General features: G+C 41.5%; 1 protein-coding gene and 1 pseudogene across 6 annotated transcripts; both read right to left on the bottom strand.

The window, feature by feature from the left end:
- Positions 1-1,872: 1,872 nt before the first annotated feature.
- On the bottom strand, positions 1,873-12,149 carry LOC102793045 (H-2 class II histocompatibility antigen, E-S beta chain-like). Of its 5 annotated transcripts, XM_087831157.1 has the most exons (8): positions 9,830-9,945; positions 9,483-9,664; positions 4,953-4,966; positions 3,616-3,623; positions 3,014-3,227; positions 2,815-2,882; positions 2,607-2,726; positions 1,873-2,264 (listed from the first exon to the last, which is right to left on the bottom strand). In XM_087831157.1, the coding sequence occupies exons 1-8, from the start codon at positions 9,882-9,884 to the stop codon at positions 2,239-2,241; spliced, it is 687 nt and encodes a 228-aa protein (XP_087687283.1). In that variant the 5' UTR covers positions 9,885-9,945; the 3' UTR covers positions 1,873-2,238. The 5 variants fall into 5 exon arrangements, with proteins under 5 accessions (XP_087687283.1, XP_087687279.1, XP_087687262.1 ...); XM_087831153.1 differs by lacking the exons at positions 3,616-3,623; positions 4,953-4,966 and adding an exon at positions 11,797-12,149 and having other exon boundaries at positions 9,395-9,664; positions 9,830-9,858; XM_087831136.1 differs by lacking the exons at positions 3,616-3,623; positions 4,953-4,966 and adding an exon at positions 7,074-7,105 and having other exon boundaries at positions 9,379-9,664; positions 9,830-9,950.
- LOC102792746 (H-2 class II histocompatibility antigen, A-U alpha chain-like) lies at positions 11,853-13,742 on the bottom strand (annotated as a pseudogene). The gene is made up of 4 exons (XR_015716717.1): positions 13,631-13,742; positions 13,307-13,552; positions 12,571-12,855; positions 11,853-12,378 (listed from the first exon to the last, which is right to left on the bottom strand). The product of XR_015716717.1 is annotated as an H-2 class II histocompatibility antigen, A-U alpha chain-like (transcript).
- Positions 13,743-18,589: the final 4,847 nt, after the last annotated feature.

Below are 18,589 nucleotides of genomic sequence, written 5' to 3'. Positions count from 1 at the left end.
GTGGTGCTGCAGGCAACGAAGACTGGACGGGCCCCTCGGACCCTCCAGCGGAGGCAGAAGGCTGGACGGGCCCCTCGGACCCCCAGGCGGAGACAGAAAACAACTGAAGCGGTTCCTCGGACCCTCCAGAGGGAACAGACGCCTGAAGCGGTTCTCCAGAACCCCCAGCAGGAACAACAGATGAAGGCCGGACGGGCCCCTCGGCCCTTCAGCAGGAACAGGTGGCAGAACAGATGACTGAGGAGAGGAGTGTTGGTGGCGAGGGTGCCGTTTCCTTTGGGATCAGGGAACAGGAACCGGTGGAGAAATGGAGACCTCCTCCTCCTCCTCCGACCACATAGCCGCCAGGAAAAAGGCAGGTGAACGAGGTCCCGGCTGGCGTGGGGAGGGAGAGGAAGTTTGTGGTAGCGATGAGGCAGGTGGAGAGTGTGTGTTGTCCTGGGGCAGCGTTAAAGAAGTGGAGGTGGAGATAGAGGGAGCAAGCTCGCCAGCCCTGACTTACTCCCTCCAGGCAGCTATGGAGCTGCCCAGCACAGTGTCCATAGAAAACTGAGTTAGCCGAGGGTTGCTCCGAATGACTGCATCTACTGCGCTTAGCCCGTCCGCCATGGTCCTCAAATCCTTGGCCTGGGCAATGCAGTCAAGAAGCTTAATCACCTGCTCCATCTCAGCGTTAAACTCAAAGGCTGAAGAGTCTGCGGGGTCCATCCGCGATCCTCTGTTATGTGACGGCTGTGTGCAGGCAGGAAAAGGACCCAAAGTGCAGACTCTGGACACAAACGTGAACTTAAACAGCTTTAATGCTGAACTCCAAAGGGTAACAAAACTGAAAATACAAAATAAGCTCATGCAGACAGAACACACAGCAAGATGAGGGTAGATAAGGGTAGTTTAAGGAGCTTGGAAGAAGAGCGTCTGGACTTGTTCGTGGTCCACGACACGGACACAGAGAAACACAGGGCTTAAATACACAGAGGGAGCAATCAGGGAATGGGAAACAGGAGGGAAACACAGTTGGGGCAACTCAGGCCTAACGAGACAAAGGAAGCACAACCAGACACATTAACATGAGACACAGACTTTCAAAGTAAAACAGGAAACATAACAGACTGAACTTACAGACAGACTCACAGACAGGCACTACAACAGAAGGAACAGAGACATAAACCATAAGACAGAACTCTAACAAAGAAACCAAAGACTAGGAACGATAAATAATATAATAAACCCAAAACTCCGGGTCAACGACCCAGGCATCCTGACAGTTTTAAACACTTCAGTGTTAAACGTTTTGTTTCAGTTGTTTGAACAAAGTCACTGTGTGACTATGTCAGCTGACATTCATTGTTGTATACAAACTGATATCCTGTGATTTATGCTTTAATCCTGTGATATAGTGAGTGTTGTTGGATAAACCCCGGCCTCTTAATAAAATGTTCACGCCTGGTTTCATTGATATCATATCCACCCAGAAATCTGGACTTCATCATTTTGCCCTCACATCATTATCTGAACATTAAAACAGCGTAGTTAAAATGTTAAAATGAATAATGAAAGGACTTTGTTGGCTTCTTTAAAGGTACAGAATATTAATTTTAAATATGTTTACGTGTTTAACTTTGACCAATTTGTTATCACCTGATTATGAGTTATTTTTTATATTCAGTATAAATCTAATTGTGTGTGCGTCACAAATTTACTTATTAGGTAAAAATCATACTCTTTTTTATTTTTATGACTTGTTATCTTATGTGCAGCACTTTGTGATTCTACCTAGAAAGGTGCTAAACTGGTCTACAGACTGGTTTCTGTGACAATAATAAAAACTTCAGGTTGACATTAACAGGATGCAGGTAAACAAACACACAGCTCAAAGTTTGAGTCATTTATTTTGGAACAATGACCTCCAGTAAAAATGTGTGATCTATGGTAATCAGAACAGCAGAAACACCCCAATCATTCAGAGACGTGGATTACAGGGATTACATTACATGGATTAAACAGCAGAGGTAAAGCATCAAACAGCAGAGTTTACATTAGACCTGATCCAGGACCATCCCAGTGAAACCACAACAACCACCAACAGCTGTGAGATGATCCTGGATCAGGTTCAGAGTCCAGACAGAGATCATCATCATCATCATCATCATCATCATCATCATCATCATCATCATCAGTCTGAACACAGGAAACAGCAGCTTTTATAACATCAGACAGAACCAGGACCAGGATCCCGGCTCAGTTAGTGGGAACCAGGATACGACCTGAAAGAAGAAGAGACGAGGACACAGTCACCAACACACTCTGAAAACAAAGAGATCAATGGCAGCGATTCAGTAAAGTTTCATGTTTCAGGGCCTGAACCAGGTCTGAGAATCCTCCAGAAAACAGTAAAAACCTGTGTTTGAAACATTAATGTCACTAACAGTTGTCTGGAAATAAAGAGCAATGCTCTAAACCGACTCATGTAACGTTGTTTTAAATTAAGTCTGGTCTAAACTGGTTTCATCCTGGTTCTAAACTGGTTTCATTCTGGTCTAAACTGGTTTCATCCTGGTTCTAAACTGGTTTCAGGTATGAACTGGTCTGTGAGTGGGAGTTCTGACCTCGGGCCTTCCTCCTGTAGTAGATGAATCCAGCCAGAGATAAGATCAGACCCAGGATCAGTCCTGAGGCTCCGATGGCGAGCTTGTTCCTCTCTGACTCAGGCATGGACGAGGAGGGATCTGAGTCACACAGGTGAGAGTCAGACAGGTAGGTATGTACAGGTGTGTACAGGTGTGTACAGGTGTGTAGCTACAGACAGGTATTTACCCCAGTCAGTGATTAGAGGTTCCTTCAGGCTGGCGTGCTCCACCTTACAGGAGATCTTCTCCCCAGACCTTCAACACAAACATCACTGACTCTCAGATTTGGACTTTAAATGTTTAAACTTTAGTGCAGACCTCATATTAACATTTGTTCTGGTTTCATTATTAGAAATGACGCTCCTGGACCTGATCATGATGCTCACCTGGGTGTATACTCCAGGTGGGAGTGGGTCTGGTAGTACCAATCACCATCTGCCATCTCCTCAGTGGAAGTGACATCAGAGGTGACTTCCTGTCCATCTCTCAGCCAGCTCACTTTGATGTATTTGGGGTAGAAGTCATAAACGCTGCAGACCAACATGGCAGGATGGTGACCAGAAGGAGGCGTACTGGAGTGAAGTCTGACGTACGGCTTAGCTGAAAGACATTATGAGTTTCTGTTATTGTTAACGTCATATCATCAGGGACCATTGTATACATGTGTATTAATAAAGATACTGTCAACAGTAGCGTCACATATAACCAGTCTGACATCAGATCATGAATCAGCTGTGAGGAGAAACACCAGCAGCTGTAAACATCATTATTTTAAAGTAACACATGCAGAGCTGTATGTGCTGGAAATCTACCAGACTTGAACCTGGATCAGTTTTTATTAATATCCAGTGAGTGCTGACTCAGAGTGAAACCAGTTTGAACCATCAGTGAACTCCAGATCAGCTGCTGTGCTGGTTTGAAAGTAAAATCTGACACATGGAGACTAGCTGATAAACTAACACCTTAACTCACCCACACATAGATGAACCCAGCCTGCTTTCACCCAGTTTAATATATCAACATGAAACTAAAGGATTGAATCCAAAGATGGTCCCAATTTCTGCTCATTCAGCTGTTTAATTCCTGAACAGAATTATAAAATACAAATGATTCATTATTGTTAGATACACTTATTTCTATTCACAGTATGTTTGTGTTGTGGAGGAGATTGTGATTGTGGTGGTGAGCAAGGCCCTGAAAGGGGGTGGGGGGGGGTAACTCTAGTCAGGCTGTACCATCCAGAGCCTGCAGGGGGCGCTCTGTCGGTCTGTTTGATCATATTGATCAACCAGTCACACACAGATGGGTCACAAAACAACTGCTGGCTGATGGAGGAAAATGCTCTGCTCTCTGAGGTCACACCATCTCACTGCACAGAGAGGAAGTCACTCCTGTAAACAGCCTGGTCATCTAAGACATGGGTCAACAGTCATGGTGCGTTTATGGGCACTCATATGGAACGCCAGGACTGCCAGAATGAATTAATTAAATACACCATTAAATATTTAATTAAATGTGGCAATAATTAATTAAAATTGGAAATAATTAATTAAAATGGAAAATAATTAATTAATTTAAATAATTATTTAATGGTGTATTTAATTAATTCATTTTGGCACAGTTGACTCCTTCAGGTCTCACCATGAATTAATTTTATCTGTCAGCCTCACCCATCAAACTCAGGGGGCGGGGTTAACGCTGATCGAGTCAAAACCATTGCTTTGGCCTGGTGGCCATTGTTTTTAGCACACAACAACCAGCATGTGGAAACTAACAGAACTGAACTTTGAAAAACCCTGTTTGTCACCAAATACAGTTTTAATATTTTTTTAGCCGAGAATGTAGTGGTTTAATCTTCATGTGTCTGGTCGGTTTGTCAAGATACAGCCTCTTTGCAAAAGTGCTTCGATGATTTCGGAGATGTCTGCCCAGTCTCACGGCAAAGCGTGGGATAGACCCGCTCGCCTCGCAAGCAATCGATCTGTTATTACCACCGACAAAGCGCAGGCCCCGGTACACAGCTGTAATAACCCCCGCTGACACTGACTTATTTTACTGAGGTTATATTTATCAGGGTTTTATTTCCTGATGTTCTTATGTGTCCTACGTGTTTCAGTCGCCAATTCTGAATTATAACTAACATTAAAAACATGTTTAAGGAGGAGAGAGAGCAAATAAATTCGATTAACAGCTGATCTTTGGGTTTTTGTTCAGTCATCAGCGTGACCTGTGTATAAACGCATAAAAGAGATAACGTTGGTGTTTCCTCATGTAGTAACTGCTTTAACTGTACAAAGGTTGTTCGACACTATGACACACACAGACTTCATGATGTTCGGCTAATATTTTTGTTGTGAATATTAATCATGAGGGTAAACGGACCTGTACACCACAGAGCGAGGTCAGCATGTCCACGATATCTTCAGCTCTCTGAGGTAACACAGAGTTTCCCAGCTGACTAATCTAACTGTCATCTACAAATAATTCACGGGTCATATCAATATGATTTTACAGAAAATCATCCTTAATACTGCCAACTATTCCAGAGAGATGAACATCTACAGCATAAAGAACAGAAAAATATAGCAGTCTAACAACACTGTAACAGAGATGAACCGTCAGTTTGTCAAAGTGGAATGAATGTGATTGGTTGAACAGGTGTTCGTGATCTGTGTTTTCTGCATTTTCCTCAGCGTAAGAGACTCAGCAGCAGATTATAATAACAGTTATATAAATCACCAAATTAATACATGTGTAGCTGAGATATAATATACTGAGTGTGAACATTCTCAAAACTGTATTGTATATAGTTTATTTTTTAAATTGTGTAAATACAATTTTTGTAAAACTAAGGTTCCACATGTCACTGTTGAAGTGGGGCATTAATCAGTGTGACACCACTTGTAAACATGTTGCATGTGTGGGGTTTCCCAGCCGGAGCTGCATGGACTCCACACTGGTGAGGCACACTTTCTGTAGCTCCTCTCCCTGTACTAAATTATACGCTTAAATTTGGTGTATTTGTCTTTGCTAAGTATCAGTTCTTATGGCTAAAAGCTCCCAAAGTGTTTTTGATTGCTTTGAATGAGGAAAATAGTAATTGGAACTGCCTTTTATCTGTTACACCATCCGTTTATGTGTTGCTTACTTGTGCTAAACAGGGATGAGGAGAGGCCTGCTGTTGCTGTGTGACACTGATTTTGCTGCTGCACTTTGTCTTTTAGGTATGTGTAAATGTATAGGTTTTGTTTTATGTGTATAATGAGTTTATGACCCGAGGCTGCACACTGAATAGTATTTTCAGCCATGTTGGGAAAAGTTAAAGTTGTTTGAATATGTATTGCGTAATTGATCCATCTTAGTGGGGATTTAAATATTACAAGTTATTATTAGTGGCTTATTTTTGACTACACCTTGCATCATATTTGTCTCTGTTTTACCCCATTATAACATTTGATTTTAAAGTGGCTGTTGAGAGAAACCACACTGTTGTTTTGATAGATTGTATTTTCTTTTATATATTGTAAGCAGAGCTGCATGGACTCCACACTGGGATGAGGAGAGGCCCGCTGTGACACTGATTTTGTTGCTGCACTTTGTCTTTTAGAAAATAAATCCAGTTTCCAGCCAGTCTGTGTCTGTCGTCACAACGCAGTCAGCCGTTTGAAATCTGCTACTAATGCAAGAAACGAGCAAACCTGTTCAGACAGTTTGAGTTTGTGTTCCAGCTGCAGACTCGCTGCTGTTTAAATGTTTGAGAGGAAGATTAGATATAAAGCAAACATCAAACATAGACTCAGTCTGCGTTCACATTTGATATGAGGCCAGGACGGATAATGGCTGTGTCCTGTTTTAAGATCATACATGTAAAATTGTTGTCTGACCTCCGTCGATCCAGCCGCTCAGAGTCCGTGGTTACCATGGCTACTGCATAAGCAGCTATAATGTAAACAGCTGGCACAGCGGAAACCTACCGGGAGCATGGGTGTTTATGTTTGTCATTGCAAAAGAACTGTCTGAATGGTTAACTTGGATAAATTATAGTTAAGGAGTATCACAGATAACACCCACGTGAGCTGTGTGACTGTTCACCACTACACTGAAATCAGTAGGTTATTACTGAAATACACGTGCTATTTCATAAACTATGATATAAATAGGGAGGTCCTACTAACGTGTTTAGTTTTAAAGGACACCTTCCTGTCTTTAGTCTCATTCATCAGTATTAGTTTTCTTCTAACATCCAGAAGTCTGCACCATGTGTTTCATAGTTTGTAACAAACCTTTGACAGTTAAACATAACATGACCGAAAAAGCAAAGGAAACAAAAAAGAAAAAAAAATCACACAAATTACGTTAACCTCATTTAATTTTTAGTTAAGTAAACTCTAAAAATTCTAACAGATCGCTGGTGCTTAGAATACAGTTGAATAACTATTAAAAAACAGATTATATAATATTTCTGTCCAGGTTGCAGTCTGCATTATGAACACGCTGTTGCAAACTCTGCTCCTCTCGGTGGAAATGCGCCTTCTCTTTCCTCTTTGTATAAAAACATTTTAAAAGTCAGTTTAATCTCAAAATTCACTGTTAAATCCAAAACACACCAGATAAAGAAAAGCGAATGGTTCAGTCTAACACATGTGCCAGTGAACCATTAAACGTCTGTAAAACTGTGCAGTTCTGAAACGTAACTTTAACCTCAGCCAAACCGATTTGCTCAGTTGTAAATAAAACAGCGAAGTAAACGTGACCCGACAGACAGAACCTGAGTGAATTAAGTCCAGCGTTTAACACTGAGAGCTAAAACTCAGCTGAGGTTTCAAAGCTTTGCCGGTGATTGGACATCAGCCGCTGATGAAGTGGGTTCGCCTATAAAGTGCTCTGTTGGGAAACAAGCTCCAGCAGCTCTGCGCTCGGGAAAAACTATATTTACTTATCTTGTGCAGAAAAATGTGCTGAGGTTGCGTAATATCGAGCACCGGCTGCCCAGTTAAACTGTGACTATCACCAGGTAACGTGGGTGTGTTTCTTGAATTAGCAGCAGGTGTTAAACAGCTGACAGGTGAGGAGGAGGATGCAAGCAGGTAAACTGAGGGCCTGTTGAGCTGATCGCTGGTTTCGTGAGAAAAATGTCAGCTCGTTCTTTATGTTACAGAAGCACAGAGACACAAGACCAGGTGGTTAACGTAGCCCCCCCCCCAAAAAAAAACAAAACAAAAAACAAAACAAACAAACAATAAAAAACTTTTAAAAAAAACTTAAAAAAAACAAACAAACAGTTAAGCTGGAACACCGGGGCTGTGAGCTCGGTGCACTCTGCATGCTGACTGTTAGCAGAGCTACTGAAATCTCTGAAAACATCTGAGCACAAACATGTTCTATGTTGACAACCTGACCAGACGTGAAGATTACGGCGCGACATTCGCAGCTAAAACACTGTTAAAAGTGTAGTTGGTGACAGAAAAACGGGGTATTTTAAAACTACACCACCACTGCCTGTTCATTCTGGGATACCTGGCTGCCCCAAGTCCACACAAGCAATCAATTATCTACGATCGACCTGTCTTGCCTTACTTTGCACGGCAACCAATCAAATGTTAGAGAAGCTGCATGGCAGCGTTAACCCCGCCCCCTGCGTTTGATGGGTGAGGCTGACAGATAAAATTATTTCAAGGAGAGAGATGAAGGGGACAAAAGTGCCAAAATGAATTAAATAAATAAATCATTAAATAATTAATTAAAACTGTCAATAATTATTTAAATGTGTTATTAATTAATTAAATGTGTTATTAATTAATTAAACGTGTCAATAATTAATTAATTACATGTGTCGTAAATATTTATTTAATTAATTATTTCTGATTTTAATTAATTATTGCCACATTTAATTAATTATTTAATGGTGTATTTAATTAATTCATTATGGCAGTCCTGGCGCTCCATACACTCATAGATCTAGCCATCTATAATCCAAAAGCAGAAGACGATGAATTGTTTTCCACTCTCAGACAGCTTCCTCTCCACAGGAGGTCTGAGCTGGTTCTCCTCATGTTCCTCTGAGCTGCTGCTGTTGGGACCTGATTTCATTCAAGTCAGTCAAGTTTAGTCGTTGAGTGCTTTTCACAGACAAACAGTCACAAACCGCTGCACACAATAGGCTAAAACAAATATAAACATTAAAAGCCAAAATAGCCAATGAAATATTTAATAAGACAAAATATATCTGTGTGTGTTTCCTCTGTGTTGTAATGGGCACTTTATAATTGTTTCAGTATATTTAATAGCTCCACTGTTACACTGACTCATAGATCTGAGCTGTAAATGTGTGCAGGTGTGAAGCTGCTACACAAGCTCTGAAAATCAGAATCAATAAACAGCAGACGGCCTTTATACAAACATCAGTGTTTCTTATTTTTATCGGAGTTAAAATAAATTAATTAGAAGATAAGAAGGAAAAGGTGTTTTATCAACATGTCAGGCTGCTTCATGCTGTTAGAGATATTTATATGGAAATATTTAAATTTATATTTCAGCTTAAAGAGGTTTAATGAATCATCAGTGTGTTATAATGAACAGCTGCAGTTTGCCTGTTTCACCAGCAGGGAGCGCCACAGACTGAGGTTAGTGTTCACAGTCAGAGCTGTGATCAGTGATTTATTAGTTATTGATCATCAGTCTGACCTGCAGCTGTGAGTCCATCATAAAAGATTCAGAGTGAGGTCAACATGAACACCTGATGATGTCACACAGACCAGCACACTCACCTGATTTAGACAGAATGTTGCTGTACCAGATACCAATGTGTTGTAGGCAGACCGTCTCCTTCTGAGCTTTCACTTGAGTCAGGTATGCACCACTGTTCCAGTACTCTGCGTTCTTCACTCCGTACTCAGTGTATCCAACAAACTTCCCCACATCGCTGTCAAACCGGGTGAACTCGATCTTGTTGTAATAGTAAGAGAGGATGTACTTGATGTCCTTCAGCTCAGTGGAGTTAAAGTCACAGTGATTTACCCAATACATTTTAAATCCATCTGAGAACAAACAGAACATCAGACTGTGAGCTGATCATACCTGCTGTGTACAGATGTACAAATAACTTGATCAGAGATGCATTTATTGATCTGTATACTGTTAAGTGATCAGTGTATCTCTGCAGTGTATTGATCAGTGTATTAATCAGTGTATATTGATGGTACCTGCTGTGCTGAGGCTGATGAAGAGGAGGCTGAGGCAGAGGAAGGATGAAGCCATGTTCCTGAGTTCTAGTGACAAACTGACTCAGTCTGACTGAGAGCTGCTCTAAAAACAGAGGACAGGTCACATGACCACAGCGTCAGCTGTTACCAGGAAGAACTCAGCTCACACTCTTCATCACCGTATGTGTGTGTGTGTGTTAGTCCAATAAAGCTTTAAAAGCAGAGAGCAGCACTCTGTGATGTCATCAGCACATTTCCTCTTCACTCAAAATCTCCTGTTTTCATTTATATTCCACAGTCAGAGCTCATGGAGGAATCTAATTATCTGCCAACACATTAAATCAACCACTAATGTACTTCTGTAATAATAATAATAATAACCTCTCATATTAACAGGGGTCATATTTACACACCTGTCCTCTTCTTCATTAATAATAAGTAATCCGCTCTTTCTCAGTACTTTTGATCAATTGAATTCACTGCATCACACTGTTTATACTCACACTTCCTGTCTCTTGCAACTTACAAGGACAGAAACACTCTTATTGTGAAACATTCATGTGGAGCTCTGATGTTCCTCTGTGTGGACGGCACAGATCTCATCGATATTGGACTGAAAATAAGTCTCAAACATGAAATCTGTTTCTTAATTAATGTGAAGTGTGATGTATTATGTAGTATAGATTGATTTTTCAGTTTCAGGCTCCAGAGCAGCTGAATCACATTTCACTGAGCTACATTCAGAGTAAAGGTTCAGATGAACTTTAAATGTTTGTAATTCACATTTTCTGTTTAGGTTTTCACGCAGACTAAATCATATTCAATGGAAACATTCAGTCAGAGTCTACCAGCACGTTTCAGCTCATAGATGTGTCAGTGATCAGATTGTTGATGAGGAAAAGAGTTCATCTCAAAAACAGTTTCAGAGCAAGTGGAAATGCTGCTTCAGTCACTGAAATGTCAGATATTAAAACATGTTACAGCAGCATTATAAACATGTTAGATTCACTTCTATAAACACTCACTGATTTTTATTTAAACTGCTGTTATCAGCAGACTCACACACACAGACTCTTTTATTAGAGTTAAAGGGCCGGTGTGTTCAATCTGAAATTGCTTTCAAATACTGGAATTCAGTGACATCATCTGGGACTCTCCTCAGCTCTTTCTGGGACAGTGGCTCAGCTGCCCCTCTGTTGGTCTTCCTTGGTCTCTTGTGTTCTGAGGGCCTCTGGATGTCTGGAGTCTTGATCTCCTCCATACCTGCTTCATGCCCTGGAGGACGGGGCTGTGGCCCCCCCCCACCCTCTAGCAGATCATTACATGAAGGAACCTTTTAAAAACAAGCGCGTCCATGCTCACAGGTGTACACACGGGTGCTCACACACACAAACTACACCCTTATTGGCTCCTACCTCAATGCACACTGTGCTGTCGATCCTACGTGCTGCACAATAATGTTTAATATTTAGTATTTACTGCCATATTCCCATATATCATTGTGATGTGGTTTATTGTATTACTCTCGTTTTCTTCTGCTTGTTTTCTTTTTTCTTTCTCAACAGGTGATCCAGGTGATCGATATATGTATTTTTTATTTTTTTATTTTTTTTTGCTTATTCTGTTTTTTGTTTTTTGCCCTTCTCCCCCGTCCCTCTTCTCAACTATTTTTCTTTCTCCCTTTTCTTTCCCCCAGTCAAGTCTGTCCCGTATTCAGCAAGTGAAAATAAAATAAACAATAAAAGGTGAATCAAATGGACCATTACGGCAAGGCTGAGACAGTCCATTTGGTAAAATAAATCCGTTGGGCATCTTTCTTTGCCTTTAGACAATAATTCTGATGGTAAATGAACCAAAAAGGACTGGCAAAAAAAGAAAAAAAGTTATGTCATCTGTGACCAATGAAGTCACATGATAATAAACAGGAAACATGAACCTGCTCAGACACTCCTGACTCAGAAACAAACCACAGAGAGCAAAATGGATCCATGAATATTTGTAAAGACACAGGAAGAACACTGAGACAGATTTATGGGTTTATTACTTTGATGAACAAGTTTATGAACACACTGAGGTCACCTGACACTGAGTTCAGATTAAACTGATCTCAGTCTCATTGATTTGACTTTTGTCTCCTTTGGTTTTGTGGCAGGAAAAGGTTCCAGGTGGAATCTGCTGGACGGATGGTGGAGATACTCACTGTGACGAGGGAGCTTTAGTTTGCTTTGAATCCCAGAGTTAAACCTTATTGACACAGATGATCACAGGACAGCTCATACAGGAGATTAACTTAAAGCAGGTGAGACAGGTAGACAGGAAGCAGATGTTCATTACAGGTGAACTCTGCACACACAACAATAACACACACTCATTATGAGCTCATTGTAGAACTATGATGACATCATCACCGTGAGCCAATCAGCTGCACTCGTTTCCTTTGACGAGGAAGAAGGTTCCAGCAGCCACACCGACCAGACCGAGAGTCAGACCCACTCCACAGAACACAGAGGGTCCAACACCTGGATCAGGGCGAGCAGACGCCTGCACATCTGGAGACACAAACACAGAGAAACATGAACCTTCACATCTGGAGGCAAAGAGGAAAAACACACATCTGTGTCAACCTCTCAGCTCAGATCAGATCCAGCTGTTCTGATGAACACTGGGCTCAGTCTTCACAGCTGGAGACAGACACCGCTGTATCTCTGTCAGTGATCTGTGTTTAAATAAAGTTTTCTCACCATACATCTTGGTCAGTGGTTCAGTCAGGGCCAGATGTTGCACTGCACAGCTGTACACGTCTCCCAGCTGTGGGGTGAAGTCCAGTCTGGACGTCTGTCTGAAGGAACCATCTTCGTTGGGATAGGGAGTGTTGATGCTGGATCCTTGTGTGATCTTCTGCTCGTTCTTGGTCCAGGAGACGTTGACAGGAGCAGGATAGAAACCAGTCACGTGACAGATCAGAGTGTTCTTCTCTCCAAACTCCACCTGATCTCTGGTGTAGATCATCACAGCTGAAGGAGCGTCTGTGCACAAACACATCAGGCAGAGGATCAGAGCTTCAGCTGGTTCCCATCAGCAGGTGATCATGATGATAATAAACATCAATAAAAAGTTCAGGTGTTCAGTCAGATGATGTCATCACTGTCTGTGTGAGAGAAACTAGTGTGAGGTCAGAATCATGAAGTTAAACTACAGACAGACTCAGTTCAGCTTTAGAGGAACTAAAAGGAGGAAAAACAAAATAAACTGTCATCTTTAACATAAACACAAATATAAACATGTCAGTGTTTCTGTACACACGATCAGTCTGAATGTGTTTAAGGTGGAATGATTTCATATATATAATCAGTTTGAAGCTGGCTGTGTTTGATTGGACAAAGTAAATCAGTGCTGATGATGTCATCAGTGTGTTACTCTACAGAGCGTGCAGGTAAACACAGGTGAGGTGAGACAGGTGTTACATGTCATATTTACCCTGTTCTGGAGGGTAGTCCTTCATGCCTTTACCAACATTCTTCATGTTCTCTCTACAGGTATGTTGATCAGCCACAGCTTGTTCATAAGCTCCAGGGTAATTGATGGGATCAATAAAAGGAGGCTGAGGGTAGATCATCTCCTGTTTGTTGAAGTCTGCGTAGGCAAGCTCTTCACCATCCAGTCCATACATGAACTCTCCATCAGAGTCTGAACAGCCAACGATACCAATGTCCTCATGAAGAACTGAAACACATCAAACACTGATCAGTGACCTGATCAATAACCTGATCAATAACCTGCTGTTTACAGAGACAAACTCACCGTCAGCAGAGACACAGAGGACACAGGAGAGGAAGAGGAGCAGCTCCTTCATCTTCATCAGCAGCTCTCTGACAGTTAAACTCTGAGTGTGTGTCTGAGTGTGTGAACCTCACAGTGTGTGAGAGTCTCTGAGTGACTGAAAGTGCAGCTGAGCGCTAACACACAGCAGCCAATCACAGAGCTCACAGCTCATGATGTCATCAGTGTCCAGGCAGACAGCAGCTGGAGGTGAACACGATCTGACACACACAGCACGATCAATAATCAATATTTATAGACTCTTCAAAATAAAGTTCAGCCTGATCAGTTTCCACTCTGAGGATTTTCAAAATAAAACCAACTTTATTTTTAAAAAATGATTCAGTTTGTTTAAAAACACTGTGAAATATGACTTTATTTCTTATTTAAATAGTTTCCAGTTTAAAACACACCTGAGTTCATGTGTGTTACTGTGACAGTGAGAGTCACAGCTGTGTTTGTCAGCAGGAAACTTTTACACAAAAACTTTACGCCTCCATCCAGCAGGCCCGATCAGAGTCTTTACTGGGCCTGTTCCCTGTTTGTGAAGGACTGCTAGGAAAGCTTAACATCACTAACTGTCTGTCCTGAATCAGTCTTATTAGGTAATGTTCAAATAATGTTATCATCCAGTGTTTGCAGTGTGGGAGAAAGTACTCAGGGCCTTCAAGTTACACACTATGAAAGGCAGCAACAAGTTTAATGTTCAGAAACCTAAAGTATGTATCAGCAGCAGAATGGAGCTAAAATTAAATGTTTGTTTCAGTTCTATGAAGCTTTGAGTGTTTTGGATCAGTAGCACTGCTGTGTTTGTTGCATCATATCGCTGTAATTGTTTATATGCTTTATATATTCTGAGGTAAGTTGATCTATAGTGTTACATCATATTCTATAAGGATGTTATGTGTTTGTAGACTTTCTGCCCAGTTTGACCCATTTAGCAGAAGTCAGCCTGTTTAAGGCTCTGATATCTATTCTGTATGACTTAAAGCAGTTATGACATGGTCTGATTTTCTCACCCAATAAAGGAATATTTCATATATCAGTCTACTCTTCATTCTATCAGACACAGTTATCACAGCTCGTACATTTGCTTTTTACACATATATGTAAGCATTGAGCCAAATTTAGTAATGCCAACATACTGAAGGAACGACATTTGCCTGTTATATATAATACACCTGTATATACACTGTCACAGATACTTATCTTTGAGTGAAGATTTAAGGTGACGTTTTCGTCTTCGGTTGGTAACATACATGAGATCCCTCGCGTTGCTTCCAGGAGGGGAAACAGTAAAAAAAAATAGAGCCCATTTTCCAGCTTATTCCCTTCCCAACATTGCAAACGACAACACAGCAAGTACGAGACATAGCTGATGTTTCTGTGTGCTTCGCTCCTGTAGCCCTTTGTTTGGCCTACTACGATGGCGGCTTGACCTAAAATCGTGACCACGCCCCCTCCCCTGACGTCACGTCACGAAAGAGATTGACAGACTTTCATGCATTGCATTGTAGGTACGAATGGCAACAAAATCAAAACCCTGCATCAAGCGCTAGCATTTCCAGCACCGGTAATCATTAATTCTGCAGTTTTAATCCCTACTTGCATTTTATTTGCCCAAAAACAGTTATGTACAAAACGACGGAGAACATGGCAGCTCCGTACGAAGACAGACGTGACGACAAGGCAAAAAAAAGTACCTATTTTTAGTTTCAGGTTGTAGTGTTACACAACATTTTCAGATCTAATAGAAATAAAATGAGTGTTTTGTAATTCACTCATTCACTAATTTATTGTCTTTATTTATAACTGGCATTATTGTTTCGTTCAGTCTTACAAGAAAGAGGCAACGTTGTATTCCATCAGCTTTATTAGCTGCTTCGGTGAAAAACAAATCAACAATGCGACAAAAAAAAAAAACATTTCAAAACAACATACTGGAAAACAGTTATTCATCACTTGCTTGCTTCAATACAACACTTGGGCACATATATGCGGACGTTTCGTGGCTGTTTTGGTCTCGCTCTCTCTCTTATCAAACCTCATTGTGGAAGCAGCTTTAAACTCGGTATACCAGTGTTGGGACTAACTCGTTATTATGTAACGCATTACAGTAACTACGTTATTATTGTGGTAACCAGCACGGTAACTAGTTATTATGCCAAAATGAAGAACGCGTTACTCGTTACTGGGATTCAGATAGGCTCGTTATTTGTACTTCGTGTGGTGGCTATTACGGAGCTTCCACAGATTCAGTAACATTAGCAAGTGGTGGAGGCAGCAGGTGGATGAGGGAAAGTGGAGGCAGGAGGAGAGACCCGAGGCGGCCGCTGGTCCGAGTGTGAACTGAACTTCAGGTAAGAAGTTATGACCTGCAGTCTATCTGGTCAGATATAAACCAAGTTTAGGTGGAGTTTATTTTTGTTATGCTGACTTTTTCCAGTCAGTTACAATAACTCGTACTGCGTGAGCTAGCATGAGTTTCTATACAGCTGGGTGCTATGATGTTACTGATAGTGAACTTTATTTTATTCATAAGGTTAGTTAGTAGAGTTGCCAACTAGGGATGCAACGATACCACTTTTTTGGAGTACGAGTACGAGTACGAGTACTTGCATTTCACTACTCGCCGATACCGATACCAAGTACTTAATAAAAACATGATTTAAATTTACAGGTAACAGCTTTAGTCGTATAATTTAACAAAAACAAAAAAAAAGGGACTGGTTTGGAATTAAGAACATTTATTTAAAATGAAAAGCATGTTGTATGCAACATATTACAGAATAAATAATTATAAAAAAAATTTAAACAGTGACAGTGCAACTCAGTTTATTGTAAACTCTGCCGCTTTGGACAACACAAGGGGCATTAATAAACATCTTTGCCATTTAGTGCACAATATCTGAATAAACTAACAACCACCAACATAGAACTGTGGCAGTCAGTGCAGCTGAGGGAGGTATTAACATCAAATCTAAGACGACTCACTTAATGGAGAGAAAAAGTGAGTGGCAGGTTTTTTTTAAGAAAAGTAGCTTTTCTGCATTATCAGCAGTCAGACTGTTTCTGTTTTCATCTATAGTGTGTGACACTGAGCTAAGAAGCCTTTCACTTTCCACACTGCTACATGGGGCTGAGAGGTATTTACTCGTCTGTTTCTCTGTTTAGACGTCTCACTAGCACAGTCACAGCTGGGATGACATCAGAGGCTAGTGCGTCGTAGCTGCTCACTTTTTTAGTTAGTTCCTCAAAGGGGGCGTGGCAACAGTCGTCTCCATAAGAGCCCATTGGTGAGCGGTGAGATAGTCAGGGAGTTTGTGCTCGGACACGCCCAGCACTCGCTTTTGCTCAATGAGGGACTGGAGCATGTAATACGTGCTGTTCCAGCGCGTCTGTACGTCCTGCTGCAGTCTCTTTATTGGCTGGTTGAGCTGTCCCTGAATGTCCTCGAGGCGGGAGTAGGCTAAGGCGGAATATTCAAAATGCCCAACTATTTTCCGTCCCACTGCTATAGCATCAGCTATGCTCCTCTGTGCTAATAAGCATGGGTAAATAAGCGTGGGAAAACTCTTTGTACTCGTTGTCATGTTGGGATTTTGGTGCTTGATTAAATTACTTGTGTTAAATGTGCTACCTTTTGAGCCTCCTCTGGACAATTTCGCTGAGCACAATTTGCAGTCCGCCTTTGTTTTCGCGTTTTCGTTCACTTTGAAATAGTTCCACACGGCTGACTTGTCTGGCCTGCCCTTCTCTCAGCTCTGAGCTGCAGCCGGGGCCTGGGGGTGGGCACTCGGGGCCTGGGGGCGGGCGGGCGGCATGTAAGGGGTGATTAACCCCTTACATGCCGCTCAAACATAGACAGGTCTCAGACCGTGGTATCGTCCCCGGTATCGGGGGACTTTTAACGAGTACGAGTACTTTAGAAAATGTGGTATCGAGGCCGATACCAGATACCGGTATCGGTATTGGTGCATCCCTATTGCCAACCATCCCATAAAAAATGTAATCGTCTCGTATTCAGAGAAAATATTACGCGTTTCGTATTGAGGTGAAAAGGAACACAGTTTACTTCAGCTAGAATGGAAAAGACACAAAGCTGGAGTTTTTCTGTCGTTACGCTGCAGCTGCCTCTTCTTCTCTCATTCTCTCCCCTCTCTCTCCTGTTTCTACTTCAATCATGAAACTGATCAATGATCAGCTGATCTGCTTTTCTCTCGTTTGTTTATCGCCCACTTTGCGCCAGAAAGAGGAAACCAGTGGATGTTGCGCTAAACAACAGCAGCACGTTTGATCAGCTGTTGTTAGAATTTATTTAATATTAATTTCTAGTATCAGCTGATGTTTGCTGGAGCCACAGCTGTAAAGCTGCTGGTCATGATGGTTTGGATATGTGGTGAGAGGGAAACATGAAGATGAAACCAGGAGATGTCCTTACTGAATCATCAGAGCTGAACAGGTGATGGAGAAACAGGTTTACCTTTTAGGTGACATGAATGAGTTGAAGTTATGAACTGTTTCTGAGAGACAAATAACACCAGGATCCTTTTCTAAGTAGCTGACAGCTGGTAACTGTGCAGGGGCGGGTCTAGCAAAGTGTTGCCAGGGGGCCAGGTAGGGCATTAACAGGGAGAGGGGGGCACAAAGAAATACTTTCTTATTCTCATTTAAAATGTCTCGCTTTTAAACATAATTATCTGAATCTTACAACAAACGATTGATAGATTGATGCATATATACCATCAGAACAGTGAACATCACTGTCACAACAGCGTTTGTTTTCATTCAAAGGCTTTATGATTTTTCCTATAATGGCGGCCGGTCTCTAGTCAAAATGCCTGGGCCGATTTTTTGTCCCAGTCCAGCCCTGTATGCAGCTCATCTGCAGTCTGGTGTTACCTACATCTTCCTATTCAGAAGGCAGAATTTCAGAGTTCT

This window comes from Neolamprologus brichardi, chromosome 3 (assembly GCF_056152115.1).
Source record: "Neolamprologus brichardi isolate AB-2024 chromosome 3, ASM5615211v1, whole genome shotgun sequence".
NCBI classification, from domain to species: domain Eukaryota; kingdom Metazoa; phylum Chordata; class Actinopteri; order Cichliformes; family Cichlidae; genus Neolamprologus; species Neolamprologus brichardi.
Note: the sequence above shows the minus strand (reverse complement) of the source record. Positions and strands in the feature narration are given on the sequence as shown.